General features: G+C 44.8%; 1 protein-coding gene across 2 annotated transcripts; it reads right to left on the bottom strand.

Moving 5' to 3' along the window:
• Positions 1-2,245: 2,245 nt before the first annotated feature.
• On the bottom strand, positions 2,246-23,613 carry CCNE2 (cyclin E2). 2 transcript variants are annotated; one of them, XM_040432313.1, is made up of 12 exons: positions 23,535-23,613; positions 9,850-9,885; positions 7,724-7,808; positions 7,092-7,151; positions 6,774-6,931; positions 6,133-6,268; positions 5,886-6,032; positions 5,711-5,806; positions 5,488-5,622; positions 4,887-4,998; positions 2,538-2,695; positions 2,246-2,388 (listed from the first exon to the last, which is right to left on the bottom strand). In XM_040432313.1, exons 2-12 carry the CDS (start codon positions 9,861-9,863, stop codon positions 2,281-2,283), a joined length of 1,209 nt encoding a protein of 402 aa, XP_040288247.1. In that variant the 5' UTR covers positions 9,864-9,885; positions 23,535-23,613; the 3' UTR covers positions 2,246-2,280. The 2 variants fall into 2 exon arrangements, with proteins under 2 accessions (XP_040288247.1, XP_040288246.1); XM_040432312.1 differs by lacking the exon at positions 23,535-23,613 and adding an exon at positions 11,160-11,180.
• Positions 23,614-25,022: the final 1,409 nt, after the last annotated feature.

Below are 25,022 nucleotides of genomic sequence, written 5' to 3'. Positions count from 1 at the left end.
AACTTATTTACAAGTGTACATGTTTTTTATTGCCCAAAGACAGCGGTGTGGAATGCTACAGCGACATGTTCCACGGATGTGACAGTATGACATAAGCCCCTAGCAGCGTCACACCACATACCGATTTACATAGAGGTTAAAAAGGTATTTAGAATACCAGCACCCAGTCTATTTCAGAACATTTGAGTGTAATGTTCATAGTCCCACTAAAAGCTTCAGCCAAGGACCAGGCCATAGGCTTTCCGTAACCCCCAGGCAGTGATGGAAGCCCCCACCAGTTAAGAAAATGTGCCATTGCCCATGTCCAGCAAAGTTTTGGAAAAATCCCTTTAAAGCTGGAGTTGTATGTAAGAGATTGAAACTTGCCTATCCACAGGACAGGTGATGGGTGGGTTCTGCTGCTAGTAACCTCCCTGATCAGAAGGGGAGGGGGATACAGCACCTCTGAATGGAGCAGCATTTGAGCATGAATGCCGCCATGTTATTCAGATGCTGTGGGACTGCACTCTGCTTTTCCTCAGTCTCATACAATCTGAACAGAATGGCAGCACCATTCAAAGAGGGGACACCGGACCCCTCATGATCTTTGGAGGTCCCAGCAGTCAGCACCTATCTTGAGGCAACCCCTTTAAATACTGAGAAAAGCAGACCAAGTATGACTATTAGACCAGCGAGGGTCCTACTGCTGGGACCCCCTGCCATTCCTGCAAACAGGTTCCCCTAAAGCTTGTCCCCATAGAATCATTGTTCCTGGGCAGCAGATCAGCTGCACAAACAGGACATTTATTGAAAGGTTTACGCCACTAGAAAGTTGCAATTATGGCATATGCCATAATCTGCAACTTTTTCCACTTCACCACTTTTCTAAAGCGGCAGGGCTTGGCACAGGCCACCAGATTTACCATAATTTGCACCAAAAAAAAAGTGTTCTAGCTTAGGTCTGCACCAGCCACATTTCAGTCACTGGCACAGAGGGCCAGAAATGCAACTCATTCATTAAGACGCATCTGCCTCTTAGTAAATTAGGTGCATCTTACTCCAACGCAGGGGAAAACAAGACAGATGTATGGGAACACCAGCCTTGATTATCTCTCCCCATCACCCGCCAGATGAGAGTTTGCATGTATCGGGTGATCACCTGAAACTTTTACACGGTTATCGGGAACAAGCGTTTCTACATCCCCCTCATCGATGCTTGTAAAAGTAAAGCTGCACCTACCACAGAGCATTAGGTTCTCACGTCTACGCAAGCATTTTGTTTCAATTAAAACTGTTACAGTAAATGAACAGCTTTTAAAATACTGTTTATTCTGTAGTGCTGCGCACACTACTGGCTCAGAGGTTTGAACCATTTCAGGTTATATTCACAGCACACATGTTGCAGAAAGTTCTGCAAGTGTCCCGGGCAGTGAATCAAGTTTGTAATCTGCACCCGCTGCAGAAACGAGCCCCCATTCAGTTGCAGGGAAAAGCTTTAACTGCAGCCATTAAAACCAAACTTGGAAAAGGTGTGAACACATCCTTATAGTGGAGGACAAGGTGCTGTACGTTTGTACATTCATTGTACTTTCAGTAACAATCAGGGACAACTTTTCCAGCAGTCAATATCCTAGGCCAGCACCCCCCAAGCTGGGTACCCCCACACCAACCACCATCTTTAGCGGGAATTAGTAAAGTCCACTTCGATTAGAAGCGAATATAGCAATTCATAGATTGATTTTCAGCACCGATCGCTGTATACAGCACATAGATTACTTCCGTCTCACTGCCCAATCTAAGAAATAAATACTAAAACCAGGCAACTTTCTAGGCGTTATTTCCTAGCAGTTCACAAAAAAATAAAATAAGAGCTTTCATCCAGAACCCAGTTGATGTTGAAATCCCGCTGGCGTGCCCCTAAACCATAGGCACAAGTTCATTTCGGGATCCAAATGCAAAAGTGAAAGGCTCTGAACATTGTCTTTCAAGCCCATTCATTAGATCTTAAAGGGCCCCTGACTTACAGAAGTCCTGGAAGCTGGCAGCACACTGGTCCCACTGATGGCAGGGAACAGACTTTTACTATATTAACCTTCTTAAAATTGCAAAGTGCCTGCACAAACATTTTACATCCACGTTCCCATACCATCAAGGTGGTGAGGAGCCAATAAATTAGTAAACTACATGCAAAAGCACTTGGGCAAGAGTGCAAGACCACCCATAACATCTTCCAGCTTCAGTGCACCCATAAACTGCCATGAGGGCCCAATAAGTGTCCATTTAGAGAGCATTCTGCCAATGTTATACAGGAGTCTTCTCTGTACTCTTAGGAGGAGTTAAGATACCACCGACCGACACTGGGGATTGTCCTTCTGATGGGAGAGGCTCCAGTATTACTTTGACATCATCCTGTGGGAAGAATTAAACGCGTTAGATGGAGAGTTAATATAGAACATTAGCGTGAACTGAACATTTATAACATCCTCAAGAATATACAAAAAGGGAATTCTAGTGAACACACGAAACAGGCATACAACATGAACCGGCCGTACACTTACCAGCATGTCAAGGTAGGTCATGTGAGTCTGGATATTGTGGCGATCTTCTTCTGGAACCTTCTTGAAATTCTTTAGCTTTAAAGGAGGGTTTCTTTGTGCCACGTAGAAAAAAGGTGCCATCCAGCGAACACATTCTGAAACGTTCTCCCACTCCAGACCTGTTGATTAGAAAATGTAAAAACTGAGTCATGGAAACTAGGGGTGCACCGAAATTCCGGCAGCCGAAAATATCAGCCAAAAATGCACCTAATCCACTTCACAATATCGGCCGAAAATATGGGGTGTGGGATTTGTCACCCACCATCTGCGGGCGGGCGGTTTACTTTGTCACTGCATCTTTATTTTACCTTACAATCGTGAGGCTCCAGTAACTAACAACTCTGCAGGCAGAGCGGAGGCCGGCGTAACGTCACTTACTCACGTGACGCGCCTGCTCCACCCACTTTATGAATGAAGGAGGCGGAGCAGGTGCGTCACGTGAGTAAGTGACGTTACGCCGGCCTCCGCTCTGCCTGCAGAGTTGTTGCTGGAGCGTCACGATTGTAAGGTAAAAATGCAGTGAGTGATGCTGTGAGCAGCAGGGCCGGGGCTGTTATGGGTAGGGGGATCGGTCTATGGCACTGCTATGGGGAAAGGGATCTGTGCACTGTTATGCCCATAACAGCGCCACCCACAGATCCCCCTCTCCATAACAGCGCCACCCACAGATCCCCCTCTCCATAACAGCGCCACCCACAGATCCCCCTCTCCATAACAGCGCCACCCACAGATCCCCCTCTCCATAACAGCGCCACCCACAGATCCCCCTCTCCATAACAGCGCCACCCACAGATCCCCCTCTCCATAACAGCGCCACCCACAGATCCCCCTCTCCATAACAGCGCCACCCACAGATCCCCCTCTCCATAACAGCGCCACCCACAGATCCCCCTCTCCATAACAGCGCCACCCACAGATCCCCCTCTCCATAACAGCGCCACCCACAGATCCCCCTCTCCATAACAGCGCCACCCACAGATCCCCCTCTCCATAACAGCGCCACCCACAGATCCCCCTCCATAACAGCGCCACCCACAGATCCCCCTCTCCATAACAGCGCCACCCACAGATCCCCCTCTCCATAACAGCGCCACCCACAGATCCCCCTCTCCATAACAGCGCCACCCACAGATCCCCCTCTCCATAACAGCGCCACCCACAGATCCCCCTCTCCATAACAGCGCCACCCACAGATCCCCCTCTCCATAACAGCGCCACCCACAGATCCCCCTCTCCATAACAGCGCCACCCACAGATCCCCCTCTCCATAACAGCGCCACCCACAGATGAATTTCATTCATGAAAAAGAATTATTAATAAAATCATTAAAAAAAAAAGTTATTTTAAAGTATCTGGGCAAAAAGGCAGTTTCGGTTCCGGTTTTCGGTCAAGGGCATCCTGAATTTTCGGTTTCGGACCAGAATTTTCATTTCGGTGCACCCCTAATGGAAACCCACCAAAATGTACCCCCTGCTCCACCAGCGCCCACACTATGGGTACCCAAGTAAACCTGACCAGAGTGACAAGGTTTTTTTATTTTTATGAATATCGACTTGCAACATGCTTCATGTAAACGCAATCCTGTCCACAACAAACAATTCTCAAACCTCTCAAAACACCCCATTGAGCCTGAGCTGCTAAATTAAGCTATTCGTACCCAGCAACACGTTCAGCTATGCCCCAGTCATTCCCAATAAAAATGAGCGAATTTAATTTTGAAATTATTTTGTGGTTTACTGGTAAAAGTAGAATTGCATTATGGATTCAGTTACCACGGACCATAACGCAAGTCTATGACAGAATGCCTTTAGAGGCATTCCGTTATTCTAGAAGTCTATGGGTTGCAAGACGGATCCATCCCGTTACGCAGCCCATAGACTTCTATTATTACAGAATAAATAGCGGAATGCCTCTAAAGGCATTCTGTCATAGAATTGCGTTATAGTCCGTGGTAATGGAATCCATAATGCAATTCTTTTACCAATAAAAAAAAAAATGGGCATTTCACAGGATGAAATTCACTTCTCTAATTCCCAGCAATCTTTAGCACTCCAGCTTTTGTGAAACAACAACTCCCAGCATGCTCCATTCTTTTCTATGGGATTTCTGAGAGCTGCTGAGCAAGAGTGCATGCTGCAAGTTGTAGTTTTACAACAGCTGAAGTGCCAAAAGGTTGCCAACCCCAGCATTAGATAATCCAGCTCCGTCCTTTCATTTGACTTTCCCCCGGCAGTGCACTAACTTCCCATTTCCTGCACAATACTCGTTTTATTAAAGAGTCCATAAAGATGTTACAGGCGTTCCCCTTACCTGTAGCTTTGGTGACTACTTCCATTGAAGTATAGTGGTATAATGCTGCAGCTGCCAGAATCCTGTACTGGAAATCCAGCGAGGTAATGTGTAGCATACACAAGTCTAAAAGCTGATAAAAAGAAAAAAAAAATTAAATTAGTTGGAAGAGAAATTTGGAAGAGAATTTGAGAAAAAAATAAAAATAAAAATAGGATAACACCCTACCAACCCTGCTCCTGTTCTCAGTTAGGGCCACAAAACGCATAACGTCCCCTAATAGAACAGTCCTATCCTTGTCAGTTAGGCAGAAAATAGGATTATTTTTTTTTTTTGCGGCACGGCCACGGAATGCCCAGTGATTTGTTATTTGGAGCCCCATTGAAGTAAATGGAGCCGCAAAAATTTTTTTACATTTTTTATACGATACGTTCGTCTGCATGAGCCCTTAGTAAAGCAGAAACCCATCCAGAGATTAGTAATAGAGGGCTTTTCCATGTCATGCACATTGCCTTCATTATAAGCTATGTTATATATTCACACTGAAGTGTGCCAAGGATGCCGAGACAACTGTGGCCCCTTTTAGGCATCAGTGGGATCCCAGATGTCGTTCTGTACTTACTTGAGCCATCTCAATAAACTGTTCCTGGGAATACTGAGGTAATAGCAGCTTGGGGGAGTCCTTGAGAGAGGAGACTTGAAGGAAGAGATTTAACCAAGAAACTGCAGTCACTGGACTCAGTTCCCATTTCAAGGCCTTGAAAATAAATAATAATTTAATGGATTAAAAACCCGCAAATACACAACACATCAGTGCCTGGCAATGAACAGGGATAAGACCTTACCTTAAGTATTATTAGTTCCATTTCAATAAGGTCATCTTCACTGCATGCCCCATCAGTGACATATGAAAACTCATGAAGTTTGGGAGGATAGATTTCCTGCAGCAAGAGATTTTATGTCATTATATATAATATAGATATATATCTATAAAAAAAAAGTTTAGGGTAGCACACATACCTCCAGTTTCGATGCAATGAACAGGGAGGTGACACCTATCAGTTGAAGCATACTTTTGTTAACAGAGTTTTGCGTCAACATAAATCTGTCAAAGAAGTCTTGAGCGAGGTAGAAGGTTTCCCTGTGCAGACTGTACACTTCAGACACCTGAAAGGAAGAGAGACATTAAAGTGAAGACCTATTAAGGTGATTATGGAGATTGAGAAGATACATCCTCATAGCTCACGTAATAAAGCGTTACTCTTACCTCTATGAGCCAGTCCAACAGGATAGAGCGCATGTCTGGATTAAGGGTGGAGTGGTTTTGTAGTGAACGGCTGGTGTGAATGTATTTGGACTCTTTACTCAACATTTTCAGCCACACATCATTTGGACTTCCCCAACTAGAAGAAGAAAAAATTTTTAGGTTACATAATTTATTTTAAATGAGACCTCATGTATTGAGAGATGGACATACATACATTCTCCTATATTGGTGACCCATTGTCAGGACAGCCCCACCTATCAGCTGTAGGAGGAGACAGCACGCGCCGTATCTTTCTGCTCACAACTGCTTTGTTATAGACCTCAGCGGTGAGCAGGAAGAGACGGCATGTGCACACTGTGTGCGGTGGGACCCCCGCTGATCTGATATTGACGACCTATCCTCAAAATAAGTCATCAATATAGGAGAGCCTGGAGAACCCTTTTAATTAAGTACCTTTGCGGGGTTGTTGGGTAAAGACCAGGAGTCTACAAATCTTTCCTATACATTTTTCCCTACCTTTCTGGTTTTCGTTAATTAAAAAAAAATATATATATATATATTTTTTTAAACCATTGTGAAAACACCCTAAATCAACTGTGTGAGGACTACTTATATATTATCAGAAAATGATGAAGTTTTACCTGAGGTCTGGCAAAGGAGATGGACTGATGAAGAGATTCTGGAACCGGTATCGTGCAAACTTTGATAAGTCGGGCAGGACCGAGACTTCCTTTTGTGGCGTTTCAATGAGGATACAAGGAGTCGGCCCTTCAGCTGCCGTTATCTGTGACCAGCAGGCCTGCACAACACAAAGTGCACAACTCAGCATGGTGAACCATCACAAGTGATAAACCCAGTCCACAGGAAGTGACCCCTGCGACGTGCCATCTGCAGGCTTTACATGTAATGGAGGTCAGGATTTCATGTTTATAGTTTCAAAAGGGCAATTGCAGTGTTACCTGGATCTCATAGTTGTGTCTCTTCGTGTCCCACTGACTGTCATGGGCAGGCTTCACTTCCTGTGTGGAAATAAAGAAAACTTAAATCAGACAAATCTTTCACAACAGTTAGATTTGAGTTACTTCTCATGCACTCTATTAATGGCCCCTTACACTGCTCAAATGAGCAGGAGATTGTTGGAAAAGACATCTGCTCACCAGTGGAGGAGACGTCTACATTTCCATTCAGCGATCACCTCCACAGTATCCATCACTCGTCCCCATACAGACGCCATTTAGACGGCACAATTACCGGCAAACAATTTAGGTGACCGCATGAAAGATTCAATTACCCGATGACCGAGCGCTTCCTACGAATGGTTGTTCGAGATGTTCTGCCCAATGGTCAGGTAGTGTAAAACTATGGCTCCCTACCACCATTGCCAAGTTATTGGCCTGATCATCTCAGCGCACAGATGTAATGAGCAATTCTAGGAATGTTCAAATCCAATATGCCCAGACCTCCCCTGACTGGACCCCCTCCTGCACATTAATGTCGGCCAGATATGCCAACCTGTGTGTACGGCCACGTTAACAGGGGGTCCAGGTACCCACTGCCAGAGATTTGTGGAAGAACATTCAAGAACCCTCACCTCGGCTTTTCTTTTCCTTGTAGCAACTGTAGACGGACACTCGTTTTCTGCATCGCTTTTTCCATTTCTTGCTTGTAGACGTCCACTGCAGGTTAAAAGGACAAACACATGAGCAAAGTCAAAACTGTATGGCCAGCTTCACACCCACCCGATACTACATGGCAACAGCACACAATCTTGCCATACCTCATGTACCATACTATATAATGGCTCTGTACAAGTCCCAACATACTGCATCACTGAGGAATATTGTGGGGACATTAAGACCGGCGTTTCTTACTCCAGTCTTAATGGGGCTGTCTCATCTCAGCCTTCGGTGGCATGGTGGCATATCACTAGCATATGCCATCTAAGACCTCATGCACACGACCGTAGTTCTGGTCCGCATCCGAGACAGTTTTTGCAGCTTGGGTGCGGACCCATTCACTTCAATGGGGCCGCGAAAGATGCGGAAAGCACTCCATGTGCTGTCCGCATCTGTTGCTCCGTTCCGTGGCCCCGCAAAAATATATATATATATATATATCATGTCCTCTTGTGCGTTTTGCAGACAAGAATAGGCATTTCTACAATGGGCTGCCCGTTCCGCAAAATGCAGAAGGCACACTGGCAGCTTCGTTCCGTTTTTTGCGAACCGCAAAAAATGGAAAGGTCGTGTGCATGAGGCCTAAGGCTGCGTTCACATCTCCATTTGGAGATCCAGCAGGCTGTTCTGGCAGACAGCAGCCTGCCGGGTCCTCTACGTCACCGCTGGACCCCCATTGACTGCAATAAGGTCTGGCGCTGGCTTGCTGGAATTTGTGCCAGATCTCCAAAACAGAGAGGTGAACGCAGCCTAATGGTAATGCGGACAATAGGATGTGTTCCATTTTTTGCAGATAACACGGAACGGACAGCACAAAAAAAAAAAGTGGATCGGATGCAGACAAAAATATTTGTGTGAATGAGCCCTACGCCAGATGTGTGGGTCCCACCTATCTCCAGAAGAACAGGCCCTGCAAAGTGAAGGAGAGAGCACTACTCAAGTGCAGCCACCCACCATTGACCGCTATGGGAGCTCAGAGTATTCCAGGCGGTTCCCCAGAGGCGAATGGAGAGGTGGCCGTGCATGCATGGTGCACTTTCCATTTACTTCTATGGGACTTCCAAAAATAGCCAAGTGCACTCGATAGGCTATTTTTGCCACCCCCACACGTGTGCGCCTCCTTCACTTTGTGGGTGCACATTCTGGAGATAGGTGTGGGTTTCAGAGGTGGGACCAGCACCTGACTGATCACATATCCTAGTGCAGGGGTGCCCAACCTGCGGCCCTCCAGCTGTCGCAAAACTACAACTCCCAGCATGCCTGGACAGCCTAAAGCTATTAGGGCATGCTGGGAGTTGTAGTTTTGCAACAGCTGGAGGGCCCCAGGTTGAGCATCCCCGAGTCTGAGAGAAGACATCAAAAAAAAAAAAAAAAGCACATGGGCATACCATATGCCAAATGAAGAGGTGCATCTTTAAGAGGTCTGTGCCCCAGAGAAAAAAAATGCATGCAAGGCATAACATTAACATGGGCATAGATTGCTGGTATGAATCTGGCACATTCATAAACTTTTTTTGCAGGGCCCCGGAATGGACGTGCGGACAGCACATGGTGTGCCGCCCCATTAGAATGAATAGGTCCGCACCCAAAAATTATCCCTGGCGCTTGCACTGAAATTAGAGGGGCATTCACATCTCCACAGCCTATAGTCATACATGAATGCTAAAATATTTAGGTATACATTCAGTCCACAAAATGGCTGCCGCAGAGGTGAGAAGAAGAGTGCACTTAAAATAAAAAGGATAGACTGAATCATATCTGCCACATATTGGTGCCGCCAACTGCCTGCTCTAGTTTTATTTATTTTTTGGAAGGTGTTGCAAAATTCAATCTGGCGCAAAAATTTGCAGCTTTTCTCCCGCTGTTAAAAGTTTAGTAAATCCCCCCCACCCCCCCATGGCTATCCTGCGATTGTCTATGTGCACCATATTCTGCATACTACAGCCCTGTGCATGAGGCGGCAATGCGCAAAACTTGGAATATTGCACAACCAGGTTTTTTTAGTTTTAGCTTTTTTAATGCAATAGTACGAGCGCCTCACCTTCTTCTTGACATTATTCAGAAACGAGAAACAAACCTGAAACGGGAAATAAAAGACACCGATTACCACCACAGGCATTGGTCAGACGGTTTATATACGCGCGAACTAGGCATGTACAACAAGAAATGGCCAGCAGCATACGTCTTCTCTCATGGCAAGAAATATACATTCCTAAAAACTAGGGGGTTCTCCAGAAAAATGTATATCCCCCCCCCCCCCCCAAACAGATGGTAAAAGTATGTGCCCCCCTAATGTGGCTGCACAGGGCTGAGTCAGCTCAGGAGCAGGATGCAGCCTCTAGCGGCAGGAAGCGGTATGACAGCCTTGTGTGTAAGTGCCAGATAAAAAAAAAAAAAAAAAAAAAAAAAAAAAAAAAGCAGCATAAGAAAAAGAAGATATATGTATATAAAAATCTAGTCAGCTCGATAAAAGAAAGGGTTAACCTATGGATTATTGGCGCCCAGGCCGCCCTGTCACCGCCGGCTCTGAGCCCGCACAGCCCATCGGCAGACTCCCGCCAAGCTCTGCACCCCCTGAGGAGGAGGGGGGCACCCAGCCCAGGTGCAGAGCAGACGAGAGGGGTGCCCCCCACCCCCAGGTTATACACAGAGGGGTGCCAGGGCCCAGGCATTCAGCCGGGAACGTTCCGCGCCAAATTATAGAAAGCGCCCAAGCCTTCCCTCCAAAGTGTGGGAGGCGGGCAACTCACCCGGATTCTCCTCTCACACACACCCGACACAGACAGATGGCATTTACCCGCCACATCGTCACCCATTAATATGAAGGGGGGAGATCAGGGTCTCACACACTGCCCCCCACCCCCTGATCTTTAGAGGGGGCACTCACACAGCCCCCCTGATCTTTAGAGGGGCCAGTGCTGCCCCCCCTCCCCAATCTACACGCAGCCTGCCCCCCAATACTGATCTGACACCCCCAATACTTCACAAAACAGAGGGAACCCATTAACCCCCTCCCTGCCAGAGAGACCAGTACATACACTGCTCTGACATAGAACACATAGGGATCAGCAGGGTCACCCCCTTCCCCCAAAATACTGGACCCCGCAAGGTCATGAGCGGGAAGCAGGCGGGTCCTGTAAGGTCTCCGTAGGGTCTGTGTGCGATCTACGTGGCTCTGGGATTATTACTACCCGCCCGGATTCATTCATGGGCACGAGCCATACAGATCCATAATGTACAGACAGGACTATAGAGGGGGGGTCATTAGTGCTGTGCAATGTGTGGGCATAGAAGACCATCTATAAGCTGTGGATCTGCAGGGGCAGCAGCAGGCCGGTGCCCAGCACTCACCAGTAAGACACCCTTCCAGTGGCAACAGCAGTCCAGTTCTCAGCTGATCAGCTGGCGCCAAGCCTCTTTATAGGGCTGAGGAGGGGACTGCGCATGCGCCGGGGGCCATCCTCCCTGCTGATACTACTACTCCTGCTGTCCTACAGGTTGTGTCCCCTCACCACTGCCCTGCCGGTCTGCTGGGGGGAGGGGGTGGCATCCATACTAATATGGCCTCACCTTACTTTATTCCTGTCCAAGAAAATGCAGAGGTGTTAACTATGTCATGGTGGAGGAGGAGGGGGGGGTAGAAGGAGAATGCAGGAAGGAGGAGGAGGGTGCCTTCTTTTTGTGAGAAGTCTTAGTAAATATAAGAGATGTTAACCCTTTACATGTTGCATTAGTTCATATATATATGTAAGATGCAGTCACTCGGATGCAAAACGCGTGTTCCCTCTACCCCCACAAGTGAAGTGGACCGAACCCGGATCCCCATAGGGTTCATGGTGTTTTCAGTTCGGTCCATTTTAACTGTTGGGGGGGGGTCTGGGTCTCACAGCCGCTAAAAATGCACTTTACAACGGACTCATTTTGCTCCTTATAGAGGCGAACAGCTACGTGAAAACCTGTAGACGATCGTTCACGTGTCCACTATACCGGACACGCGTTCTGCCGTCTACAGAGTTCGCATTTGGGCTCTCTGCTGGTGCTCGGCGACATGACCCCCAGTCCATAGCCAGGTCTGCGCGGAGACATTTGAGAAAATTTGCAGAACACATTAGTCGCTAACGGGAAGTGAGTCGATGTCACCGTCATGTGTACGGGCTACGTAGTGACAGGACGCGTCAACAGTAGAGGTGTGAATCCGCTCCGATGCGTTTTGGGTTCTTGTTTATTTCCATTGACTAAAATTGGGATTTCAGCTCCTGAGAGGAAGATCACGAAACGTAAACAATGTCAGCGATCAATCGGGGTGTCATGGCGTATTGAGAGGTTTAAAATAAATTATTCGGAGTATACTACACTTCACCATTCGCCGGGTCTTGGCGTGCTACTTAACACGTGTGCAATACAGGCGGGGGGAGCGACTCATCAAAATGGTAAATGTGAAAAAATGATATAAAAACATCAAAATGTGATAGGTGATCTGAAAGCGTTATAACGTGGACATTACATGGTGACGGATATTCGCAGTACACACATCATCTTCCGGGTGTAATACGCTCCTTCGTAAAGTCATACACGCATTCAGGCTGGAGCTAGACGATCAAGGGAGGGTGCAGATTTTGCAGTTGCACCCAGGTCCTTGGTACTTAGGGCGGCCAAAGTCCGCTCTACCACAAAGAAAGCCGTCCGTATTAGGCCTCACGTCCGTTTTTGCGGTTGGCAAATTGTGGATCCACAAGGCACGGATACCGGCAGGGAAACGGACATACGGATGCGGACTGCATGCGGTGTGCTGTCCTATTGAAATGAACAGGTCGGCATTAGATCCGTAAAAACATGCAGATCGGGTGCCGACCGAAAATACGGTCTGAATGGGGTGTTATACGTGTCTGGTGGAGGGGGCCATGGAGCTTCCACCTCTGCCAGTGACACTGTACGATGGGTTCTCTCATGTATCGCACCTATATATATACGGTATATACGGTATATACACACACATGATAGCAGACCGCCACCATGCACCTCTGCAATAGGCGCCCTAACCAGATATGAGCATATATTACAGGTAATGACGGATACATGTGTGTAATATACCTGTTATTACACACACAGTTATATATGAGCTCTATGGACCCTGCTGTGCTGCAGCTCAATATGGCAGAGCCGGCACCCTCCCCCACATCACATTTTGTCTGCTGTGTGTCTGCCTCAGAGGTCACACAACTTCCTCTCATTTTATTAACATGAAGTATAATTCTCTCTCCACACATTATTATTATACACGGAGGAGGCGGCGGGCTCCGTGTATTACACGGTCGCCCCCTCTTTGTTATCGGGGAAGCTCCCGCCAGTGACGAGAAGGTTAATAACCCGCTCTTTTCTACAGTCAGACACCGCTTCAAATTTCCCGCTACTTTTTTTTTCTCCTAGCCGGCTTATTTACATAGTCACGCCCACCGGCAGGGCTCGCCGGCAGCGCCAGCCAATAGGAAGTGAGAAAGTCAGAACAACGTGGCCGGTTGCAGAATGTAAACAGAGGGGAAGAAGGGAGCACGTGGTGGGGGAGGAGCCGCGCAGCTGTCAGTGAGGCGGAGGCGGCCGCAGTGTCAGCGCTCACAGCCGGGGACTGCACAGGCGCGCACAGCTCCGGGCTCGCGACTGGATGGAGTTTTGCAGCGTTTTCTTTACGGCTGTTGAGCTCTATTTCCTATGATTCACAGGAGGATGTAGTGTATGGCGGCTTATGTGCTACATAGGTCCATTAGTTGGTTGTAAATTGCCCTCTGAAGTCTATAAAGGGCGATCAGAATACAGACACCTCTATAGTGCACTATCACTAGAAACTGTAACACAAGTCCCTGCAGGCAGAAATCGCTTCACTTTCCTAAGGCCTCTTGCACACGAACGTATTTCCTTTCCTTTCGTTTTTTTGCGGACCGTACGCGGAACCATTTTAACGGGTTCGCAAAAAAACAGAAGTGTGCATTCCGTTCCGCAAAAAAATAGAACATGTCCTATTATTGTTCGCATTACGGACAAGGACAGGACTGTTCTATTAGGGGCCAGCTGTTCCGTTCTGCAAAATACGGAATGCACACGGATGTCATCCGTATTTTTTGCGGACCGAAAAATACATACGGTTGTGTGCATGAGGCCTAAGGATGTGGCGGCACGTAGCATAGACATTGTGGAATATGCAGAAACTTTCCAGCGTAGCAGTGACCTGGATAAGATTTAGGGTGCATTCACACAATCATGTTGCAAACTGCCGATCCGCAAAACACGGGCACCGGCCATGTGCACCCTGCATTACGGTGCGGACCCAATGACTGCGAAGTGTCCGCGATCCGGACAAGGACATGTTCTATCTTTTGCAGGGTGGACGCGCGGACTTGGAGCAGTGTTTAATGTGAAGGGAAAATGAATCCAGCCAGAAAAGGAGGCAATATGGACAATCGCAGTACATTAGTAAGTGCCTTGTATTAAAGAGGTTGTCCGGGCTTTTTATATTGATAACCTATCCTCTGGATAGGTCATCGGTATCGGATCGGTGGGGGTCCGATACACGGGACCCCCGCCGATCAGCTGTTTGAGAAGACACAGCGATCCTGTGAGCGCTGCAGCATTCTCCATGCTCGCCAAGCACGGCGCCGTACATTGTATAGTGGTTGTCCTTGGTAACGCGCTCACTTCAATGGGGCTGAGCTGTTCCTAGGCCATGTGACCGATGAACGTGTCGGCCTAGGGACAACTGCAAGCGCCGCTGCCTTCTCGAACAGCTGATCAGCGGGGATTCTGAGGATAGGTCATCAGTAGTAGGGCTCATGCACACAAACTGTTTTTTTTTTATATTTTTTGTCCGCATCTGATCCACATTTTTTGTGGGTCGGATGCAGACCAATTCACTACAATAGGGCTGCAAAAGATGCACAGTACACTGTGTGCTTTCCGCGTCTGTATGTCCGTCCCATGACACCCACAAAAAAATAGAAAATGTCCTATTGCTGTACGCATTACGGACAAGGATAGGACTGTTCTATTAGGGGCCGGACGTTCCGTTCAGCAAAATGCGCAACACACACGGCTGATATCGGTTTTCTTAACCGCAAAAACGGCTATGGCCGTGTGCATGAGCCTTTAAAGTCAATATTTTTTGCATTTACCTGTTAGGGGGGAAAAATAAAAAATCACAGCAGAGAACTGCGCTGCCATTCATGTGGCCATGGTTTATTGCCATACAGGCCTGTCCTTTCTTGGCACGGTTGAAGCCATCACAAGCAACCTCCAGGGGCATCTGGCGCATGTGTGCTGCACACAGGCCGGGTGCCACTGAGAGCATGGTTGGTTGAACCTGCTATTTTGGCAGCACTAGCTGCCAGTCTAGGGAGCTCCTGACTCTCCCCTGATGTGAGGAGAGAGAATGATCGGGTGTGTTAGAGGGCATCTGTCAGCAGATTTGTACCTATGACACTGGCTGACCTGTTACATGTGTATTTGGCAGCTGAAGGCATCTGTGTTGGTCCCATGATCATATGTGTCCGCATTACTGAAAAAAAAAAATGTTTTAATATATGGAAATTAGCCTCTAAGAGCAACGGGGGCATTGCTGTTACACCTAGAGGCTCAGCTCTCTCTGCAACTGCCGTGACCTCTGCACTTTTATTGACAGGGCCAGGCATGTCAATATCCTTTTATTTTTTAATAAAAAAAAAACTAAAATCCTGCAGTTTTCGCACTGACCACTAAAGGTAGATTTACGCGTAGAGAGGAGCAGCCAGTTATCAGGAGGGAAGCGTTCCTTCCTGACAATAGGCTGCTTGTTCAGTGGGGGTGAAGATCTGCATTTACACTCAGTATGTGGATGAGCAGTCGCTATTGCAATCCCTCGTCCTGCATTGTTTGTGGGCAGCAGATCGCTGTTTACACAGCACAATCTGCTGCCTAAAAACAATAATTTAGGTGCCTGCACGAACAATGGGATCACCAGATGAATGAGCGTTCCGCTCATTCATCGGGTGATCGGCTGTGTAGCTGGCCAGCTAACACCTGTCCTAGGTTGCTAATATAGCTTGTGTGTTTATACAGCTAGACCTGCCAATAACCTTAATACAGTTCCTATGTTTGTGTGTTAAAGAAAAAAGCAGAGTTATTTACAGTGACTTCATGTTTGGATGTCATATAACTGTTATATATATTGTGTTCACAGAAAAGATGATATGCTGTTAAGATTCATTATATGGATGTGAGGTAAGCTCAATGACACAGCAGAAACAACAGAAAGCATAGAGTTAAACTGTTGTTGCTGGGCAGGAGTCTTGACTAATCACAGCCAGCCTCATACACAGCCTGTGTGGGAAATTCCCCTAGCAGGAGCTGCTAGAATTATTACACCAGAGGAGACAAGCTGAACAGACATTCACTCCACTAAGAGCTGTGTTTTATGGAAGCAGAGAGGCCAAAATAGATATTTAAAACAGCTATATAATGTTCCTACTGTTAATATAGTGATTAGAACTGTATACTGAACCAGTTATATGTGTGTTTACTTACAGTTCCACCAATTGCATACAAACAAACTACTTAACCATAAAATCATACAATTGCAAACTATAAATTGTATACAACCATACCAGATCATACTCAACCAATCTGCAAATAGTTACTGCTAACTGCAAATTGCGACCAAATTCAGCAAGTAGAACTATTAGTTAGACCTCAGATATACCTCTCAGAGAGATCATAAAGTGCTTAAAGGATAACTGTCACATTTAGACCCTAATTTCAATTTTCATATATGTAGTTACTAATAACATGATATTCCAGAATCAGTTACTATTAGACTGACTTACCCCATATTTAATAAGATTCAGCCCTTAGCAACCAGTCTGCATAAAACTGCAATCTCACTATTCGGTTAAGATGGCCGCCACTGCCCTCACCCTGAGGCTAATCCCGCCTGCCCTCACTAGCCAGTAACAATAGCCCCCCCAAAAGTATCAGTAACCAGAGCCCTCCCCCTAAAGGGTTAATCTCCTGCAGCACAAAGGGGTCCTCTTACCACATGTTGCTTTCATTTATACACTGAGCAGACGGCAGATCTCCCTTCCCTGTTGTGCGCTGCTTCAACTCTGCATTCTCCAGCTCTGCTGAGTGAGGGAGCGTCTGCCAAGCGCAGGGACAGGGAGAAGTGCACACAGCCCAGGCACTGTTATCAGCTGCTGAGGAGGACCTGGCTTTAATCATTTACTTACAGTCCCTGGCTGTCAGTAATGTGACCCTGCACGCAGCATGCTCCGTCTTTCAACAGATAGACGGACCATGCCTAGCAACCCTGTTTTAAGCACAGGTAAAAGTAGGCAGTACAGGGGACAAAAATGTGGAATTAAGGGGTAATTGAATACACAGTGAAAGGTTGAAATAGGGCCACCAAAAAAATACGACAATTATACTTTAAATAACTTAAAGTGAGAGTACAGATACTCAAGAGAGAAATATATCCACAATTTCATGTTGAATGACAAGATTGCACAGTTGAACCACCATCTTATGCATACCACCATTTTGTGATACTTTATTCAACACGTGTTTTGTACATGGACTATCTGCTACGGAGGCGGCAGTGTTATATGAAGAAAAGTTGAAGTTAATAAAGAAGTTCTTTCAAGCATTTGGTGTGCTCTTTAAACCTACTATTTCCATAGAACGGCGCTAGAGGAATTACAGAGTAATAGACAGTCTGGTTAGACTAAAAGTCAGAGATATAAAAATTCTTCTAATGCCACAGCGCAAAAGGCACTTCATAGTGCTGCGCCTGCCACAATGGAACCATTACCACGAAGTGATAGCGTTCCTCAAATTGCACAGCAAAGAGCGCATTAGAGTAGCGGAGTGCCAGCATTTACCGCCGTGCAGCAACTGTTCCCTGAGTGAGCAAGCATTGACATCCCAGCAGAGCTACCATAAAGGCCATAGAACGTGTGCATTGGTCAAACTGCAGCCGACTCTTAAAGTGGCAGAACGGCAAAGGCGAAATAGTCAGAGATCCCTAGAGAGAGAAAGAGACACATGGTGGGAGACCAAAGTCCAGAGCTAGAGTGCCTGCACCGCTATCCACAGAGAGACCACGTACTGCAGCCAGCTAGTTACCCGCCACTAGGCCCAAAGCCTGCAGCAGCGTATCCAAGCCAGCGCAGCGCAAGTCTGCACAGAGCATCGCAAGTCAGCACAGAGCATCGCATCATATCAAGAAAAGACACGTCTCCTTTAAGATTGACACTCGTTCCTGCTCTTCATAATAAGGTCATAGCTTTCCTTTTTTTACTTAATTGCATATAGGCTTTGGCATAAAGAGACATTTTTTGTGTTCAGAAATAAGAGACTTTAAAGTAAGAAAACAAATGACAGTTTGTAGTATATGAACTCCAAAGAATTTAAAGTGAAAGTCATTTATTTCTGCATTTTGTCAGTATTGCATTAAAAGTGAAAGGCATCTTATTATTTGTGATAGCATTAAAAGTAAAATGTTTGAGCCTAGTATTACCATGTCACTGTTAGAGGATGTAAAGATAGATAGAGTAGAAGTAGAAGAGCAAGGTCAACCTGTCTGCGGTAGAAGAGTCTGATGCAGCATTAGTCTTGCCTCAAACAAATATAGCCCAAGCAGATGAACTAAGACGTTCACCACGTGTTGGAAAACCGACCTCAAAGATGCTGGAAAATTTGGAGCAAGAAGCAGCGCTGAAAAAAGTTTGCCAGAACGTATGATAAGTGGAAATTATACATTAAAGACATTCATAAAAATCTAAAGCAAGAAAGTATAAAAGGGAACTTCAGTGATATGGTAGAGACAGTAGAAGAATCTGAATAAGAGCTTATGGCAGCATATGTCAACTTGCGATCGTTTACACCTTCCCAGGATATTGTAAGGAAAATAGACACATGTACTGAAGTCACTAAAGATTTAGTAAAGCTCATGAGAGAACTTTCATCTGCAGCTAATTATGATGAAGTTAAAGCATGAAGTAGAATGAACAAGCTGTTTATGAGAGACTATGTTAAAACCTTAGGTAGTACCGCAATCTCAAGTGTGACTTTCTTCGCTATCAGATGTGCCACCCATATATCAGAGTCCTCAAATACTTCAGCCAAAAGAAAGGAATTAGCTGAACAACTTGCTGTCAAGAGAGCAGAAATTGAAATGGAAGCTGCCATCGAGGCGCAGCGCCAACTGATGGCTAAAAGGATGCACAAAGCCATCAGATGGAAGCTGAAATGGAAGCACAGTGCCATCAAATGGAAGCTGAATTGAAAAGTCTGGAAAGGCAAAAAGAAGTTAAGATCATAGAAGCCAGACTCAGAGTACACGAAGAGGATATAAATCAGAGTAGTCATAGGTTCAAATCGGTACTAAGTGAAGAAGCAGACTCCTACTTTCCTACATACTCCCAGGAGAATAAAAGGAAACCTCCAGCACTTAGTGAGGAAATAAGTCATTATCCTTCCATCCCTGCTCAGAAACACAAAGAGAGGCCTAGTCCAGAGTTAGGAAAAAGGTGTGTGAATTTACCCTATATCTCTACCGGAAAAGATGAAGAAAGGAACTCACCTAATTCAGAACTGAGTGAGAAAATAGAACCGGATGATTCTATTCCTAGATGCCACAGCAATGCTCAGGAAAATGTTACAACCATTGTCCCAGCAAGACCACAGAGAACAGTCCTAGCTAGACTTCCCGTTCCGGAACCTACTGTATTTTCAGGAGACGTACTGAAGTTCATAGAGTGGAAGGCAAGCTTGTAAATGATCATTGAGCATCATTGCTTCAGTCCAGTTGACAAGTTATTCTACCTTCAGAGATATGTTGGTGGAGAAGCCAAGGAAGTTCTTGAAGGTAACTTCTATAGAAAAGACGAAGAAGCCTAAGAGCAAGCTTGGGAAAAATGGAATGCAAGATATGGTCATCATTTCTTAGTACAAGGAGCCTTTAGCGATAAACTGAATAACTGGCCTAAAATAGGTCTTAAAGAACACTTCAAACTCCAAAAGTATGGTGACTTCCTGCAAGCATGCAGCAATGCCATCCCACATGTACGAGGACTAGAAGTACTGAACGATTATCTAGAAAACCACAGGATGCTAACCAAGCTACCCGAAGAAGTGGCTTCTAGATGGAATCGCTATGTGACTAAACAGTTAGATCTAGGTAAGGACTTCCCAAGTTTTAAAGAGTTTTCTGAGTTCATCAATAAGGAAGCACGGATAGTATGTAATCCAGTAACAGCATCTTACGTCTTAATATCCTTAGAAAAAAGGCCTGTGAGAGATATAAGACGCGCAAGAGCAACTAGTTTCGCAACCAACACAGCAGCTAAAGGTCCAGAAACCTACGAGAGCAAGTCCAAAGTCACTACTGAGATCAGTAGAGAGACAGAACCGAAAAATCTTCAGACTACCTTCAAATGTATGTTCTGTGGAGAGAACCACTCCTTACACAAGTGCCAACAATTGAAGGAGAAGTCCCCAGATGAAAGAAAAGGTTTATACTGGAAAACCAACTGTGTTTCGGATGCCTAAGAAAAGGCCATGTTACTAAGGATTGTAAGAAAAAGGCCAGATGCAGCATTTTCAAAGGACGCAATCCTACACCACTACATGAAGAATGTCCAAAGAAAGATAAATCCTCAATACCTAAAGATACTGAGGAAGGAAAGAAAGTATTGGTATTCTCTTGCAGAGTGAGGGAAGCAGAAAGCAATGGCACATCAATGGTTGTACCAGTTTGCATTTCAAATCCTAAAAGGAGGAACAAGAAGGTATACGCCTATGCGCTACTGGATGCCCAGAGTGACGTCACCTTCAGTGAACAAGCAATCTGCAAGAAATTACAAGTGGCTACAGAACCAGTGAAGCTCAAACTCACCACAATGACGGGGAGAGACACGATAGTGAACAGTCAAAGGGTCAAAAGACTGAGAGTTAGAGGACTTCATTCAAACTTCACATTAGATCTACAGATCAAGGATCGCATACCTACCTGTGAAACAACCAATAAATAGGAGCACCTATCTGTCATATCTCATGAAATGTCCCCGCTGAAGGAGTTTGGTGTTGGACTGTTGATTGTCCCGAAGCCTTGGTACCACAAAAGGTAATCACAGGAGGAAAGGGTGAACCCTACACTGTTCAAACTGATCTAGGATGGGGTGTTGTTGGAGGAAAACAGCAGATCGCAAACTCAAGACAGGTGACAGGATTGTGTTATCGAATATTTGTCCAAGAGTTACTAACTGTAAGTCCAGCAAAAGTAATCAAGATCCTTGAATCTGACTTTGCAGACATAAGTTCTAAAGAAAAGAGTGCATCCCAAGAAGACAAAGTTCGTACACACTCTAGAAGAAAGTATTCAGCAGAATCAACAAGGTCAGATTGAAATGCCCTTACCCTTTAGAAAACGACCTCATCTGCCAAATAACAAAAATCTTGCTCTAGCAAGATTGAAATGTTTGAAGAAAAAGATGGGAAGAGATCCCAAATTCAAGCAGGATTATTTGAAATTCATGGAAACATCCTCAAAGAAGGACATGCAGAGAAAGTTAATAATCAACCTAAAGAAGGAGAAGTGTGGTACATCCCACATCAAGGTGTTTACCACTCAAAGAAACCAGATAAAATTAGAGCAGTATTTGATTGCTCAGCAAAGTACAATGGTGTTGCATTGAACGATCATCTACTAAAAGGACCAGATCTTACAAACACTCTGCCTGGAGTACTCTGTAGATTCAGAAAGTATCCCGTAGCGGTCATGTGTGACGTTGAAAAGATGTTCCACTAGTTTCATGTGAAGAATGAAGATAGAGACTTCCTGAGGTTCCTATGGTGGGAGGATGGAGATACAGAAACAGAGCCAGCAGAATACAGAATGAAAGTACACTTGTTTGGAGCAGCATCGTCTCCAGGTTGGGCCAATTATGGTATGAAGTACGTGGCCAATCAGAAATTTTCTGAAGAAAAACTTTTATGTAGATGATGGTCTCATAAGTCTAGAGTCCACAGAATCTGCAATCAAACTAGTAAAAGAAAGCCAAGAGTTATGCGCAAGAGGAAACTTGCGCATTCACAAATTAATCTCAAACAACAGAGAGGTACTGGAATCCATCAGTGACTCTGAACGTGCAGCAACAATAAAGAATGTAGATCTCAATTATGATCATCTTCTAGTTCAAAACGTACTTGGATTGGGATGAAATGTGGAGAATGACAGGTTCTTCTTTGAACTATGTATTAAAGAGAAAGTTGCAACTAGACGTACCATTCTTTCCGCAGTGGCTTCTATATATGATCCATTAGGATTCTTGGCCTTAGTGATCCTCAAAGAATTATACAAACAGAAGTTAGGATGGGATGAACCCATACCTGAAAATTTGAGGCCAAGGTGGGAGAGTTGGATAAGAGACCTGCAAAACTTGAGAGAGGTTCGTATAACCAGATGTTTTGTACCTCATGATTTTGGAAAGTACAAGAAAATAGAACTTCATAATTTTTCAGATGCCAGTAGTTATGGTTATGGTCAGTGCTCCTACATCAGAGTAATAGGAGAAGAAAAGATACACTCTGCTCTGGTTATGGGGAAGGCCAGAGTTGCACTTGCCAGTATTCAGACAATACCAAGACTTGAACTGACAGCAGCCGTAGTTTCAGCATCAGTAAGCAAGTTTCTGAGAGAAGAATTGGAATTGAAAATAGATGAAGAATATTTTTGGGCAGACTCACAAGTTGTCCTAGGATACATAAACAATGAAGCTTGAAGATTCCATATCTTTGTCGCCAACAGAGTTGAGAAAATTTGGGAAATAACAAATCCAGAACATTGGCATCACATTGACACAAAGCATAACCCAGGAGATCATGCTTCTAGAGGCCTGAATGTAACAGAATTGAAAAATTCAAATTGGTTCATAGGCCCAAAGTTCCTTTGGGAAAAGGAAATCACGCCCAGTAAAGGTTACACAGAATTGTCTATGGGTGATCCAGAAGTAAAAGTTGTACAAACATTGAGCACTGCTGCCAAGTGTCAAGATGACATACTTGAAAGACTCGCCAGATGTTCAAAATGGAATACAGTCATAAATGTATTAGCTCGAATTCAACGTTTGGCAAAGGGAATCAGAAAGAAGGAATCATTGAATGTAGAAGAAAAAATGAAAGCTGAAGAAACAGTCAAGATTTATTCAACAGAGATTCTACAGTGAAGAGTTGAAAAGACTTAGTCAAGAACCTAAAAGGCTTCCAAACAACCACCCATTGTACAAGCTTAATCTTGTTATGCAGGATGCTATACTGAAGGTGGGAGGGAGACTGGAAAATGCATCGTTACCTAGCAGAGTGAAGCATCCAGCAATTCTACCCAAAAACTCTACCTTCACAAGATTGATTATTGATCACTAGTACCACAACAAATCCTTGCATCAAGGAAGAAGCTTTACCCAAAGCTGTTTGAGAGAAGGTGGTTACTGGATTGTGAAAGGAAGCGAAGTTATAGCAAAGTATATAAGTAAATGTGTAGTCTGCAGAAAGGCACGTAGACCTACAGAAGAACAAAGAATGGCAGATTTACCGGCAGATCGTGTAAACCCATCACCACCATTTATTTTCTAGCGGAATGGATTGTTTTAGCCTATTCATCACCAAACAGAACCGCAAGGAGTATAAAAGCTATGGACTAATATTTACATGTAAAAAAACGGGGTTGGATGTCGCACAAGGTTATCTGTAAACCAAAAAGGTTGCACCTCACCAATCGAGAAAACTCACTCGATCACTATGAAATGAGAACAAAGAGGTTAAAAAGCAGGGCACTCTCAGAAATTTAGAGAATCACTATAAAATACATTTATTAATATACTGAAAATTCTAAAACGATTGGCCTCGCTATAAAAATATTAAATCCTAAATGTAGATAAATTACATCAATTGGTATATCTAAAAAGTAGCAAATAAATAATATACAGCCCCAGCAACAGTATATCGATGACGACGATCTAAAATAATCGAACTGAAATGAACCGAAGGTAACTGATAAGTCCACCTCTATCATTCACTGGTGTAGCTCCAATGTTCCTTAATGTATCCCACACCAAATCCAATCCGTCCTGTGAATACTAATATCTGAACCAACCTGAGCAGAGCGGAGTCCCGCTCGATCAAAATGGGTAGCGGCGTCCCGCTACTTTGAAGCTTGCAAGCGATTACAAAGTTAACTTACATCCAGTTTCCGTCAAATCAGTCTTAACCGAGCCGTGGGATATTGCTGCTCCCTGCGCTGTGCTAATGATGTTGTCGCACTACGATCTCGGGAGCTTTTTCTTCTAATGAAGACCAAGTTGAAACGCCTTATACAGAAGTTAGTTGTTCTACTTGAGAGTGATAAAAGACACTTGGAAGTTGAGAACATGATAGAAAATTCCTCAAATTCATGTTAAAGTCCTACTACTGAGAACATAGAATTATAGGTAATTTTGGTGGGAGTGTAGCTGACCAGCTAAGACCTGTCCTAGGTTGCTAATGTAGCTTGTGTGTTTATACAGCTAGACCTGCCAATAACCTTAATACAGTTCCTATATTTGTGTGTTAAAGACAAAAGCAGAGTTATTTACAGTGACTTCATGTTTGGATGTCATATAACTGTTATATATATTGTGTTCACAGAAGCAGAAAAGATAATATGCCGTTAAGATTCATTATATGGATGTGAGGTAAGCTCAATGACACAGCAGAAACAACAGAAAGCATAGAGTTAAACTGTTGTTGCTGGAGTCTTGACCAATCACAGCGAGCCTCTCACACAGCAAGAGTTTTGACCAATCACAGCCAGCCTCACACACAGCCCGTGTGGGAAATTCCCCTAGCAGGAGCTGCTAGAATCATTACAGCAGAGCAGAGAAGCTGAACAGACATTCACGCCACTAAGAGCTGTGTTTTATGTAAGCAGAGAGGCCAAAATAGGTATTTAAAACAGCTATATAATGTTCCTACTGTTAATATAGTGATTAGAACTGTATACTGAACCAGTTATATGTGTGTTTACTTACAGTTCCACCAATTGCATACAAACGAACTACTTAACCATAAAATCATACAATTGCAAACTATAAAGTTTGCAATCCAAATTGTATACAACCATACCAGATCATACTCAACCAATCTGCAAATACAGTTGCA

Source organism: Bufo bufo, chromosome 5 (assembly GCF_905171765.1).
Source record: "Bufo bufo chromosome 5, aBufBuf1.1, whole genome shotgun sequence".
NCBI classification, from domain to species: domain Eukaryota; kingdom Metazoa; phylum Chordata; class Amphibia; order Anura; family Bufonidae; genus Bufo; species Bufo bufo.
This window is presented reverse-complemented; position numbering and strand designations above follow the sequence as displayed.